The 14,754-nt window shown below is 46.5% G+C and overlaps 1 protein-coding gene across 1 annotated transcript; it reads right to left on the minus strand.

Moving 5' to 3' along the window:
* Nucleotides 1-5,273, minus strand: MRI1 (methylthioribose-1-phosphate isomerase 1). Its single transcript, XM_082221910.1, has 6 exons — nt 5,114-5,273; nt 3,722-3,963; nt 3,468-3,637; nt 2,820-2,996; nt 1,681-1,905; nt 1-929 (listed from the first exon to the last, which is right to left on the minus strand). The coding sequence occupies exons 1-6, from the start codon at nt 5,243-5,245 to the stop codon at nt 796-798; spliced, it is 1,080 nt and encodes a 359-aa protein (XP_082078036.1). The 5' UTR covers nt 5,246-5,273; the 3' UTR covers nt 1-795.
* Nucleotides 5,274-14,754: the final 9,481 nt, after the last annotated feature.

A 14,754-nucleotide genomic window follows, 5' to 3' on the forward strand; every position in this document is an offset into this window, starting at 1 on the left:
TTCAGCTTAAATATTTTTATTGCATTTGTTAGAAAAACGAATGAGTCTGTTTAAAAGCACTACACAGTCCAGTTGAGAAAAGCAGATCAACAGTGTGACCCCCCCATACCCTAGTGCCCACCAATCTAGCCAAATAATAGTAGAATGCAGAATTCATACAATTTCACATTGTGTCAAAGGAAGTCTATTTTAGCATGGTACACTGCAAAGCAAAAAAGGGAATATGCAAAATACAGAGTGCAAAACCAAAGCAGCTAGCTACAATTCGGCAGATAAGCTTGCACATGTATTAATTTTGCTTTTGTGCAAAGAGGAACCTCACAGCTTTCTTTCGAAGGAGCTAAAGAATATGCAAGGATGTAAGTTGTGCCCTAAGGGTGTAGTGAGAAAGAAGTCTCAAACTCTTCTCTGCTGCTCCAGTAAAAAAGGAACATCTCTATTGGCTGAGGCAGAGGCAGAGGATCTAAAGAGCCACAAATGGCTCAGGAACCAGATCACCATCCTCTGTATTATTGAATACAGATGCTGTACAGTAACTGGATGGAAACACGAACAACCCTTCTGATCTGGATTTCCAATCTGCAACATAAGACACAAGGAAAGTAAGTGTCCTTTGCATAGACCCCACTGGTTTGGCGGAATGGTAACGAGTATTTATCAACAACTGTATAAATACAAAGCCAGAGAGCTGAATTAGGAATATATCCCACCAAGCTCAAATACTGATCTCTCCAGCTAACTCATCCTCGTCACACTCTTCTCCACAAATCCAGAAAGCAGCCCAGCTCAACATGTTCAGACTTTCTTCGCTGCCTGTGTCAGTCCTGCTTTAAGTTCAACAGGAGCAAAGACACCAAATTCAGTGATAATGCCACCAGTTATCAGCTCATGAGGGGTGACATCGAAGGCTGGGTTCCAAACGTCAATGCCTAGGAAGCAGAAAGAATACAGTCGGTCCAACAGCATGGTAAAGGTTGTCCTAGCTTAACGCCCCCAATCTCTGCTTCTGTTTCATGATCCCAGTGTTGCAAATAGGAGGCAGACACATTGTCACAAGAGCTCAGAGATGTTTTGTCCCTAAATCATAAATCAAAACATTATGGGAGATGGAAAGGCTTGCTTATTTTGATTTATTCATTTGTTACGTTTGCATTCCACTCTTCCTTCCAAAGGAGCCCATGCATTTTTGCCCCTGGAAAGAGAAGGGATGATGGGAGTTGTAGTCTAACATTGGGAAGGTCACAGGATGGCCATGCCTGGCCAAAGATATGTAGCTGTCTGTTGGATTCTGAGATACTTGAACCACTTTTCCTTGACTTTCTTTTAGGCTTACTGTAAAAACTGCAGTACAGTGGTACCTTGGGTGAAGAACTTAATTCGTTCCGGAGGTACGTACTTAACCTGAAACTGTTCTTAACCTGAAGCACCACTTTAGCTAATGGGGCCTCCTGCTGCCACTGTGCCGCCGGAGCACAATTTCTGTTCTCATCCTGAAGCAAAGTTCTTAACCCGAGGTACTATTTCTGGGTTAGTGGAGTCTGTAACCTGAAGCGTCTGTAACCCGAGGTACCACTGTACAGAGCCTGGTGTGTCCACCTGTTAAAAGCACTGCAACTGAAGATGGAAATGTCCCACTGAATGACCCATCTCTTTGCACACGTCCTTCCCACACTTCGGTACCTGGTGCTGCAACCCGCACACCGTTGATGTGTGTCACTTCTTCACTTGGCCTCTCCTCAATAATGATCTTCCCACCATGTTCCAAGGTCAGGTCACATGAGGTGCTGGGTGCTGCCACATAGAAGGGGATCCCATGGTACTTTGCAGCAATAGCCAGCTGATAGGTGCCGATTTTGTTCGCAGTGTCTCCATTGGCAACAACCCTGTCTGCTCCCACGATGACAGCTGGGGTTAAAAAAAAGAGAGGATGACAAGCCCCTTACACATTTTAAAAAAAAAATGCCCACCTGCAAGCTGCACTTGATTCCTTTTGAAATTCCCCATTACAGGATGGGTGAAGCAGTGCTCACGCTAAAAATTTGTGGCATGTTTAGCCTTGGAAGATAGGTGACAGAGAAAGCAATCCCCATGGAATTCAGTGTGACATGAGCCCACACTAGACACTGACAGCAGGTAGACCTTCTGAACCAAGGTAGGACACTTTAAGTGCCAAGAATTAATAAATTAATAAAACTGTAATGTTTAAGTGTGCACTGTATCTTTGCAAAGATGATAAAAAAATAGAATCAGAACGGGTGGAGGCCACATAACTTTTCTCTCAGCAGAGGAGCAACTGTGACAGCAGGCACTGCTTCTAAACCACAGTAAGACACTTCTCAATTTAGTTGAGTGCTAAGTAATCGTAAAATCGCAGTGCTTAAGTGTCCATGGAATGTTTACTAGGAAGGAGGATGGGGTAAACAACTTGGCCACACCCCTGTGACCGCACTGGCCACACCCCTGTGACCGCACTGGCCACACCCCTGTGACCTTATAGCATCCCTGCCAAGTCCAGAGGACACTAGCTGCCACTGACTTAAGGGCCTCAAAAGCTGGAAATGCCCTGGGTCTCTGAGAGGGCCTGCGTCCTCAGACTTGGGTTCCCCACTCAAACCAGTGTGCCACATTGGCTAAATTGTCCCTGTTCTTCCTCCGTGTTCAAGAGATGCTTGAGCCACCAACAGTTGTTCCAATAGCAAAACTACCTCCAGAAGACAGCCTGATTGCTACATATCAAGCTTCCTTGCTAAACCAAAATGCAACACTAAGGGCCAAACTAGATGAGAGAGAGAGAGAGAGAGAAGCACACCAGCGCTCACCTGCACCAACGAGCTGCTTCATGAGCGCGGCCACCATGCTATCCGTAATGAGGCATGCAGGGATCTCTTCATACTTTAGCTCGTAAGCAGTCAGCCGGGCTCCCTGATTGTACGGCCTCGTCTCTGTGCAGTAGACCTTCTCCAGACGACCCATAGCATGCAGAGAGCGAATGACACCTAAAAAGCAACATCATGAATATTGACACTAGGGAGAAGGTGCCAGCTGTCACTTCATACACAACCTTGTTTTTTCAGAAGGATCCCTAGCTCCTTCCTTTATCTGCCAAGGGAGGGACAGTGGGGAGCCAGAGAAAAATATGAGAAGGTTGGGAGAGGGAACCACCACTCATGGGAAAGGTGCCCCACGGTTTGAGAGGTTTTGTACTTGAGCTTAGGTGACACTTCCAGACTACAGTGGTACCTCGGGTTAAGAACTTAATTCGTTCCAGAGGTCCGTTCTTAACCTGAAACTGTTCTTAACCTGAGGTACCACTTTAGCTAATGAGGCCTCCTGCTGCCGCCGCGTCACCGGAGCACAATTTCTGTTCTCATCCCGAAGTAAAGTTCTTAACCCGAGGTACTATTTCTGGGTTAGCCGAGTCTGTAACCTGAAACGTCTGTAACCCAAGGTATCACTGTATAACTTACCAAGTGCAGTGCCATACCCAGCAGTGGCCAGTGAGCCCGTGTTGCAGTGGGTGATGACAGTCACCTTGTCCTTCCCTATGTGCTGCAGGAGGTGGCGTGCCCCATGCTCCCCGATGCTTCTGTTGTCTTTCAGGTCTTTATCCAACATGGCTTCCGCCCAGCTGATCACGCTGTGACAAAAGGTTACATTGACCTGCGTGTTCTCACCTAAAAACAAAAGGTGTGGGGAGATTGGGAAGCTGTTGAGCCCTCACCTTTCTCGCAAACTCTCCGCAGTGCTCCCTTCACGCTTGGCCTCCTGGTGAACAAAGTGGCCTAGCTCCTGAGCTGCCCGGGCCATGTTGACAGCAGTAGGACGGGCACTCTCTAGGTAGCGCAGCGAGTCTGCCACAAATTTTTCAAGGCTGCCCACAGTCTGCTCTGCATTTCCTTTGGTGTGCAGCTCCACTGCCAGACTCAGGCAGCCGACAATGGCGATGGCTGGAGCACCTCGCACCTAAGGGAAAGGAAACTGGAGTGTAAGCACCATACTACACAGTAAATGAGGAGTTGTGATTCACTTTAATTTGTCCCTCAGCGCTACTTACAGCCTGCCCCAGAACAGGTAGCTGAAAAGCATTTTCGTTTGGGAGATGGATCCTTCTAGCATGTGCGAAGTGCACTTGAACACACGTGTCTTCTCCACAAGGCACATGGCAACGCTGTACACAGTTCAACTGGCATGTAGATTATGTGTGATAATTTTTTTATGTCACTCCTAACACAGAATGTGCCGTAGGGAACTGATTTTTAATGGCCTCTTATGGGAATTTTAGGAGAAAACAATTTAAAGAACATGGATAGCAATTAGCAAGTTGAACAGCAGAATCGTATGTGGTCAGTTCTTGTTGGCCTGCATTACTTCAGACCTTCAGTGGGGGGAGAAGAGATCACATGTTCTAAACCAGGTATGGATAACTTTAAGCCCTTCTAGATGTAGCTGAACTACAGTTCCCATCCACCCCAAGACTCCATTTTGTAGTTGTCATCGGCCCCACCAAGAAATTGTAGTTCGGCAACATCTGGAAGGTCAAAGCCTCCTCAAGCCTGTCTTTATAAATAGAAACAAACCCTGCCTGTCACTCTAGTTTCCTGGGAATGACTTTTTGAACAGGAGCTGCATCAGCTCAACTCTGAATGCACGACTGCTAAACAGATGGAACTCTTCGCGTGAGCAGCAATTACAAACTTTAGTTTTGGCCACGAAGGAGAAAACCAAGTGTCCTCCCTTTTTAAAAGAAAATCCACCTCTGCACAAGATGAACCCCGTTCTTTTCGGCCAGTAATGTTTTGCCTCCCCCCACAATACGGGAAAAAAATATCCTGCTCATATGCCTTCACTTCTGAATCCTCTGCCTGCCACTCTTTGTCGCGGTTCCTTTATCTGAATGATAAACAGTCCCGCAGCTCTACCGCCCGAACTGCGGGCTGGCACTCAAACGGGAGTTTTCTCCTATCACTGCCCCTCCACGTGGCACGAGCTTCTCCTGTTGAACCGCTGCCTGCTGTGCAGCTGATAAAGGTGCGAGACCACAGCCGGGGAGCAGCACGCGGAGCCCCAAGATCGCTCGGGTCCCTTAGGCGTTTCCCCTTCCCCGTCGTAGCACCTTCATGGCGCGGATGGCTCTCCAGCCGTCCTCGACGCTGCCGATTTCCTCGTAGAGGTTCTGCTGGGGCAGCAGGAGCTGGTTGAGAATCTGCAGGGATCCCCTGCGGTAGCGGATCGCTTCCAAACTCATGGCTGCTTCCGAGGCTGGGCTGCGGGAGGCGGAGCGAGAAGGCGGAGTGGAAGCAGCCCGCGTGGGTGCTTCTGCCCGCGGCCGAGAAGCTGCGCTGGGTCCTAGGAAGAACCATTTTCAAGTCCCTGCGAATATGCCCCACTGCTGACCCCAACAGCTCCACTAGGGCAAAGGATCCTTGCTTCTTCTCCTTCTTCTTTTCTATTCGTCTACCGCTGAGTTATTTGTTATTTATTTGTAAGAATATTTATATAACGCTGCATCATAAAAATATATCGCAGAAGTTTATGTCGATATAAAACCAAGCAATAACATCGTAAAAAGTTAAGAACAAGCTAAAAGCAAAAAAGAAATTAAAAACATCAATAGACCATTTTGCGGGATGGATGTATTCTTACATGCCTGCATAGGCCTGGCTGAACAAAATGTTTTCAGCAGGCGTTTAAAAGTTGACGCAGAAGGTGCTCACTGAATCTCTAGTGGCAAAGTGTTCCACAGGACTGGGACAATGACACTAAAGGCTTGGTTTCTTGTTCAAACAAGCTTCCAGTCAGGATTCAAGCCTCATCATGGGACTGAAACTGCCTTGGTCGCACTGGTCGATGATCTCCGGTGGGCTAGGGACAAAGGTGGGAGCTGTTTCCTAGTTCTGCTGGATCTCTCAGCGGCTTTTGATACCATCGACCATAACATCCTTCTGGACCGTCTAGAGGGGCTGGGAACTGGGGGCACTGTTATACAGTGGTTCTGCTCCTTCCTCCTGGGCCGTGTTCAGAAAGTGGGGGGGGAATGAGTGTTCAGACCCCTGGGCTCTCACTTGTGGGGTGCCTCAGGGTTCTGTCCTCTCCCCCAGGCTTTTCAACATCTACATGCAGCCATCATGCAGGGAGAGATCATCAGGGGGTTTGGGCTGGGTGTTCATCATTATGCGGATGATACCCAGCTCTACCTCACTTTCAAATCAGAACCAGTGAAGGCAGTGAAGGTCCTGGGTGAGTGTCTGGAGGCGGTTGGAGGATGGATGGCAGCTAATGGATTGAGGTTGAATCCTGACAAGGCAGAAGTACTGATTTGAAGGGACATGGGGCGGGCAGGTGTGGGGGACTCCCTCGTCCTGAATGGGGTAACTGTGCCCCTGAAGGAGCAGGTGCACAGCCTGGGAGTCATTTTGGACTCACAGCTGTCCATGGAGGTGCAGGTCAATTCTGTGTCCAGGGCAGCTGTTTAGCAGCGCCATCTGGTACGCAGGCTGAGACCCTATCTGCCAGCAGACTGTATCTCCAGAGAGTTGCATGCTCTAGTTATCTACCACTTGGACTACTGCAATGCACTCAACGTGGGGGTACTGTTAGCTGTGGGAGAACATAGCAGATGACACAGCGATTTCTCCAGAGCAGCTCTTTATTTGTAAGCTGGACAGAATTGAACAGCAAACAGCTCAGCCGGCCTGCTTTTATAGGCAGCCGGCTGTCAACATTGTAGCAACAACAACCCAGGGTTTCCCGCCTAAAATAACTGATGTGGACCTGAGTGAAAACTATCTACAGTATCCCCCTGCTGGCCCAGGGTGAGAACTTCAGTACATAACAGGTACCTTTGAAGGTGACCCAAAAACTACAACTAATCCAGAATGTGGCAGTTAGACTGGTGACTGGGAGTGGCTGCCAAGACCATATAACACCAGACCTGAAAGACCTACATTGGCTCCCAGTACATTTCTGAGCATAATTGATAGTGCTGTTGCTGACCTTTAAAGCCCTAAACGGCCTCGGTCCAGTATATCTGAAGGAGCGTCTCCACCTCCATTGTTCTGCCCGGACACTGAGGTCCAGCTCCGAGGGCCTTCTGGCGGTTCCCTCGCTGAGAGAAACCAAGTTACTGGGAACCAGGCAGAGGGCCTTCTCGGTAGTGGCACCCGCCCTGTGGAACGCCCTCCCACCAGATGTCAAAGAGAAAAACAACTACCAGACTTTTAGAAGACATCTGAAGGCAGCCCTGTTTAGGGAAGCTTTTAATATTTGATGGACTATTGTATTTTAATATTTTGTTGGAAGCCGCCCAGAGTGGCTGGGGAAACCCAGCCAGATGGGCAGGGTATAAATAAATTATTATTATTATTATTATTATTATTATTATTACTACTACTACTACTACTACTACTACTACTATTCAACAACTCAGGGTATGACCAAAGATGTTCCTGCAAATGATTTCAGTGATCGAGCTGGGATATAAGGGTTCAGGTGATCCTGGAGGTATCCTGGATCTGAGTTGTTCAGGGCTTTGTAAATCAATGCAAGAAGCTTGAACTTGGCTCAGAAGCAGGCGGGCAGCTACTGCTACCTGTTTTAACAATAGTGTCACATGGTGTCTCAGCCAGAAGCTCCCATCAGCAATCTGGCTGCAGCATATGGCACCATCTGAAGCTTCCAAACCAGACCCAAGGGTAGCCCTACATAGAGCACCTTACAGTAATCCAGCCTCAAGGTTACCAATGCATGGACTACCGTGGTCTGGCTATCCCTGGCCATGAACGGCTGCAGATGGCGAACCAGACAAAACTGGTAAAGGGTACTCCTAGCCACAGGACACTTGGGCCTCTGGTGACAAAGATGGGATTAAAATGTAATAAATTAAAACAAACTGAGCACTCCTGTTTATTAGCCTGTGATTTATTGAGGCGTTGCGAATGGACTGCATTAAGAGATGCATCGTTTGCACATTTGCTGAACGAAAGCTGTTTAATTACTTTCCACCAAAGAGAATGCAGACATTAGGAATCCTGCTGACCATCTTATCTATCCCAAAATAGCAGGCGCACGTGTCTTACAATGCAATCCTATGCACATTTACTCAGAAACGCATCTCCACTGTGTTCAGTGGAACTTACGGTACTCCCTAATTAGTATGTTTACGATTGCAGTTTAAACAGAAGATATGATTTGGTTAAAAGTGTTTCCCAGCAAGTGCACGTATGTGTCCCACAAACCTGCATCCAGTCAAGCGGGATACATATAATGGTACCTCATGTGAATGTAATCACAGTAATGCCGAGCGGATCTAGGCACTGAGCCTTGGCATACTAATAGGAGTCTTACAGTGTGTACCTGTTTTCATCTCCCTGCCTACCTACTCATTGCAGAGTTTTGATAACATCCCTAAACATTGCCAAAGGCTATCTTCCTACGTAAATATGCTGCCTTGTAAATAATGCATGGTAAAATATGCGCCTTAGCATGCGATGTTTTTCTAGTTTCAAGCATTGGAAGCAGAACTGAAATCTGAGCCAGGAGCAATCCCTAAAGCAGAAGGATACAACTTTCGTTCAAATAGAAGCGTGGGATGATAACCATGCAATCTGAAAGCTGTAGCACAGGTTCTCTCATTTCTGGTAAAAGATGCCTGCGATCTGAAGGTACTTACTTGTTAGCAGAGTTCTGAAGGGGGGGAGTGACGGCGGAAGAGATTAGTATTCTTGGGCAGCAGCTGCAGCCCGCAGGGCTATCACTAGGCCAACGAGGCAACTGCCTAGGGCACAGACCTCAGAGGGGCAGAGTACTGACTTTGTAGGGGCACACTTTTATACAGATTAGTTTCTGCTATATCTTGTGCATTACTGATAGTATTTTACCTTTATTTTATATTTTGAAGAATTTTATCATTTTGGAAGTAATTAATAAACGAGATAGAATTGTTGTTCAAGTATATACAAAATAGATACATTGTAGAGTTGATCTGTAAATAATAACAATAGTAATAATAATAGTAGTAGTAATAATTTTATTATTTATACGCCACCCATCTGGGCGGCCCCCAACAGAATTAAAAGCAGAATAAAACATCAAACATAAAAAACTTCCCTAAACAGGGCTGCCTTCACATGTCTTCTAAAATTCAAGTAGTTGTTTATTTCCTTGACATCTGGTGAGAGGGTGTTTCACACGGCGGGTGCCACTACCGAGAAGGCCCGGGTGCCACTACCGAGAAGGTCCCTGTAACATCACATCTCGCAGTGAGAGAACCGCCAGAAGGCAGCCTGTGTACCAGATGGAGCTGGTAGACAGCTGCCCTGGACACAGTAAAAATGAACTTAATTTTAAATCTTACAGTCCTATCCTGATCTTATTTAGAAAAGGTATTCTTGCAATTTAAAATGAATTTAGCAGGTTAAAGTTTTGTGCTTTTTTTCCTATGAGAGATCTGTGTTTGAAAGTTGAAGTTAGCAATTTCCCCCCCGGGGGGCGGGGTACAAGTAGTTAGCTTTGCTTAGGGTGCAAAATAGCCTGGCACTGGCACACACGCCTCATCACAAGGGCCCCGCAGCTGACCCACCAGAGCCCCCTGACTCTGCGGCTGCTGTTCCTTTTGCCATTGTTTCCTGTTTGTCTACTCTCTCTCTGGGCTAGAGAGTGTGAGACAAGATCAAGAAAAAGGAGCAGTAGGTGTCACTGCCTACTCACTCACCTGGACCCAGAGGCAGAGAGATGCAGTGGTGCATCTCCTCCAACATTTCTCCAATTAAAATAGGGATGTCCTTAAGAAAAGCAAGACATTCCAGGATCAAATCAGAAAGCGGGATGGCTTCTGTAAATCTGGGACTATCCCTGGAAAACAGGGACACTTGGAGGGTCTGGTGGTGGATGGCTTTAAAAGAGAATTAGAACAATCCATGAAGGATAAGGTCATGTTCTATTTTCACTGTTGGAGGCAGTATGCCTGTAATGCCAGTTGCTAGCCATTAGGATTATCTCCCTGTTTATTTAACTTATATGCAGAATTCATCATGCGAACGGCTGGGCTGGATGAATCCCTAGCCGGAATTAAGATCGCCGGAAGAAATATCAACAACCTCAGATATGCAGATGACACAACCTTGATGGCAGAAAGTGAGGAGGAATTAAAGAACCTTTTAATGAGGGTGAAAGAGGAGAGCGCAAAATATGGTCTGAAGCTCAACATCAAAAAAACGAAGCTCATGGCCACTGGGCCCATCACCTCCTGGCAAATAGAAGGGGAAGAAATGGAGGCAGTGGAGGCAGTGAGAGATTTTACTTTCTTGGGCTCCATGATCACTGCAGATGGTGACAGCAGTCACGAAATTAAAAGACGCCTGCTCCTTGGGAGAAAAGCGATGGCAAACCTAGACAGCGTCTTAAAAAGCAGAGACAACACCTTGCCAACAAAGGTCCGTATAGTTAAAGCCATGGTTTTCCCAGTAGTGATGTATGGAAGTGAGAGCTGGACCATCAAGAAGGCTGATCGCCGAAGAATTGATGCTTTTGAATTATGGTGCTGGAGGAGACTCTTGAGAGTCCCATGGACTGCAAGAAGATCAAACGTATCCATTCTGAAGGAACTCAGCCCTGAGTTCTCACTGGAAGGACAGATCCTGAAGCTGAGGCTCTAATACTTTGGCCACCTCATGAGAAGAGAAGATTCCCTGGAAAAGACCCTGATGTTGGGAAAGATAGAGGGCACAAGGAGAAGGGGACGGCAGAGGACGAGATGGTTGGACAGTGTTTTCGAAGCTACAAACATGAGTCTGACCAAACTGCGGGAGGCTGTGGAAGATAGCAGTGCATGGCGTGCTCTGGTCCATGGGGTCACGAAGAGTCAGACACGACTAAACGACTAAAAATAAATAAATAATAAAGCCATTAGGGCTGTATCTGCACTATACATTTAAAGCAGTGTCCTAACACTTTGAACCGTCATGGCTTCCCACAAAGAGTCCAGGGACTGTGGTTTGTTGAGGATGCTGAGAGTTGCTAGGAGTTCTCTATTCCGCCCACACAGCTACAATTCCTAGAGTTCCCTGGGAAGAGGGGTTGATTGTTAAGCCACCGTGCAAATTGTAGCTCCCATTCTCCACCTCCAAACACCCAATTTCAGGGCCTTCTGCTAGCTATCACTGGCCAGCACCCATGTGAGAGTTTTGCAGAAGGATACCTCTGTTTAGTCCAAACCAACCTTCGCCCTGGCATAAGAGCCAGCTGCCCTGCTGAGCAAGTCAGAAACTTTCAAAACCACTACCCTATAGGATCACAAGTGTTTAACATTACAGGAACTTATCTGGAATGTGTCACACATCTTGATCCCACTAGTCCTCATTTTTCCATATGAACTATGGACATAGGGTTTGGCAGCGGTCCCTACATGTGCATCAGACATGCTGAGTCAATATGTGGAAGGGAATAATTCTAGCTTCATTGAAATGAAAAGGCATTGTCCTGTACAGTATCTCCTTTTTAGGGTCAATGTGTTAGTATATTATTCTATCCAGATGGCCATTGTTGTTTTCTGATCTATTCCAAATTGTCTTTCTAAATAGCAGCTGTCAGAGCTGCTTCCAGATCCCAGCTCACATAGGACCACGCTAGCCAGCGTTCACTTTATAAAAGTCTTTATTGATTTACAGATTCCATTTCCAAACTGCAGCGTGCAGCTCTACATCTTAATAGCTAGACCGACGAAGTTCCGTCTGATTCTCCGCCCCCTGCACACCAACCTAATACCCTAGCCTTGCTCCACCTCTTGCGTCTTTCCTTCCTCCTCTGGGTCCCTCTGCCCTCCGGGGTTCCCTCCTTCCTAGACTCTTCTGACGCTGACGACCCCCCCGGACCCTTCTGCCTCCTTGCGGCGGGCTTTAGGACCTGGCTCCCTTTCCGGGCTGCTTACTGTGCCGCCTTCCTGTGTATTTGAACTTGGCGCGCGCGCCCAACCTTCCACCTTCCGCTTAACCGTTTCCTCGCTCCCTGATGAGGGCGTGACCACTCCTGACTCATGCCCTCCCTCCTGCGGAGAGCCTCCGGGTCCCGATACCTGGCCCCCTTCCTCCCCACTACGCTCTGCTGGGGACGCTGGCCCCGATCTCCAACTGCTGCTCTCTGAAACCCCTCTGGTTCCTTCTCCCTGGGGTGTCCCCCTCGGTTTCCCCCTTGCTCTGGCCACTGGCGCTCCTTTCTGTGAATCTTCCGATTCACTGGAAAGACTCGGGGATCTCGGGTCGTCGTCATCACTCATCTTCCCTTCGGACTCCTCCCCTTCGCTCTCTGTTTCCTCCCTTTCCCGCGCCTCTGCTCCTGAACCCCTGACAGCAGCGATTTTGGAACTACTGTTACTTATAGGCAAGCGAAGAAACTTGGGCAAGCCCTGCAGGAAGTGGTACACCGGCTGGCACTGTAGCACAGTTGCTATTGCCTTCTAGCTTTTTAAAGCCTGCTCTTCCAAGCTGTTTCCAATTTGCTTGTTGCTTCATTGCACCTCCTAAATCACAGTAAGTTGGTTAATAATAGAATATGCAAAGCCCTACCATTACAGAGCGGTTTCATAGCATTTTTCATTTTTATACTTTCTAAAACTCAATTCAAGTGTCAAAATCTAATTACTGCAACTTGAAGCATATAGTGCTTGATTACAGATAAAATAAAGTGCTCTTTTATTTTTTAATAACCAAAACTCATATTGATGCAGCGGCTCAGTTGGTTGGCAGTGATTTTGATGGAAGTGTATATTACAGTCCCCAAGCAAGTTATTGAAGTATTTCTAGGATAGCATTGCTGTGTTCAGTGTGATTTCATCTAGTGTATTCAAAAGAAAACTGTTTATTTTGTAATGGTCCCATAGACTTCTGGGCTGCCTGTTTTGGTAGTGATTTTAGAAGTCTGTAGTAATCTCGTTTGACAAGTCCTTTCATAACAGCCCTTAGACACATGATCAGAGGCGTGTGTACGTGTGGAATTGTTGGACCAAGATTGCAGAGTCCCTGATCACACAAAGAGCACTTACATGCATCTCTAGAGTATGTACATAGACTCTGCAAAAGTGACCAAAAGTGGCTCCACATATCCCCTTGTTTGGTTGTAGGGAACAAGGCTAGTATCTGAGCTGGCAGGAAGATCACATGTGCAATAAAGTCTGCAAGGAAAGGGGTCGTGCATCATTGGTAAAGCACTATTTTACATGCAGAAGGTCAAGTTTCATTTGCTGCCAGCTCTGGAGTGGGGAAAGTTTGAAAACTTGGTGTTTGACTGCCATCCAGATTGGTAGATGGTACAGGTCTAAGTAGACTAACAGCTTCACTCAATATAAGGCAGCTTGCTATGTAAAAATGTGTTTTCAGGAGTAAATCTAAAAATTTAAGCAGATACAAAGCAACCTGTTAGAAACACTGATTGTTTTTCTATGGTGTTTGCTTTCTTTAATTCCCTGCTGTTCCACAAGCTGCCATGTTGCCCTTTGGCAAATGATAATGGCTATCTTGCCGTAACACATTCTCCACGCTATATTCCACCACCTTCCATGTTCAAAGTCCAAATGCTAATCATCGGATGTCGTTAAGGACAGACAGCAGGAACCGACTCAGGAAAGTACATCAGTGATAAACTAATTATTCTTCCATGCAGAAATAATACAATGCATCTAGCAATTCTAGATTTTATTGTGTCCTGGGTGCTTGGTTCATAGGTTCAGCCAAGCAGTGGGATAGCCTAGCAGATGGGTAATGCAATACACAACCTGTCACATCTAGATCACTAGCTTAAATTCAGCACGGATTTCGGATGATCTGAGAGTGGTTACCATCTGTTCAATAAGGGTTAATGAAGTGGATTAATATCCTTTCAGCTCAGGCCTCTTGAAGGACATATGCCATTGAACTAAACATCCCAATTAGCCAACTAGTTGAAAGTCACGACATGCAGACCAATAACTAAATAGCCCTGCAAAATGAAGAAGGCATTTGCATCAGATAGTTAAAACATGTGCAAGTGAAGTTGGCATGGCAAATACATGTGATGTACCTGAAAATGATTAATAATAAGGGCAAATAAAAGAGAACTGTTTATGTGTTTATGTGTTACTGTTTATGTGTACATACTAGATATTTTAAGAGCCCACACCATACACCTTTACTACAAGCCACTTCAAAAGCTTCCAGCATGGACCTACTTAAAATCTGCTAAATTGGGAATAGGGAACCTGTAGTCCTTTAGACTACAGTATGGAAGTGAAAGCTGGACCATAAAGAAGGCTGATCGCTGAAGAGTTGATGCTTTTAAATTATGGTGCTGGAGGAGACTCTTGAAAGTCCCATGGACTGCAAGAAGATCAAACCTATCCATTCTTAAGGAAATCAGCCCCGAGTGCTCACTGGAAGGACAGATTGTGAAGCTGAGGCTCCAACACTTTGGTCACCTCATGAGAAGAGAAGACTCCCTGGAAAAGACCCTGATGTTGGGAAAGATGGAAGGCACAAGAAGAAGGGGACAACAGAGGACGAGATGGCTGGATAGTGTTCTGAAAGCTACCAGCATGAGTTTGACCAAACTGTGGGAGGCAGTGAAAGACAGGAGTGCCTGGTGTGCTCTGGTCCATGGGGTCATGAAGAGTCAGACATGACTAAACGACTAAACAAGTTCCAGATCCATTTATTACCCGAGTATACATCATTGTTTCCACCTGAGTGAAACATGTATAGCTTATTTTGCGTTTCTTAGTGGTATTGAGGT

This window comes from Podarcis vaucheri (assembly GCF_965113315.1).
Source record: "Podarcis vaucheri genome assembly, chromosome: 5".
NCBI classification, from domain to species: domain Eukaryota; kingdom Metazoa; phylum Chordata; class Lepidosauria; order Squamata; family Lacertidae; genus Podarcis; species Podarcis vaucheri.

What these genes read in the sequence shown, in the direction of transcription:
- MRI1 (XM_082221910.1), bottom strand. Translation starts at nt 5,245, where the DNA reads ATGAGTTTGGAAGCGATCCGCTACCGCAGGGGATCCCTGCAGATTCTC. An exon ending in GCGGAGAGTTTGCGAGAAAG is followed by an intron (nt 3,638 to 3,721) that starts GTGAGGGCTCAA and finishes CTTTTGTCACAG; the next exon opens with CGTGATCAGCTGGGCGGAAG. An exon ending in TGGGTATGGCACTGCACTTG is followed by an intron (nt 2,997 to 3,467) that starts GTAAGTTATACA and finishes GTTGCTTTTTAG; the next exon opens with GTGTCATTCGCTCTCTGCAT.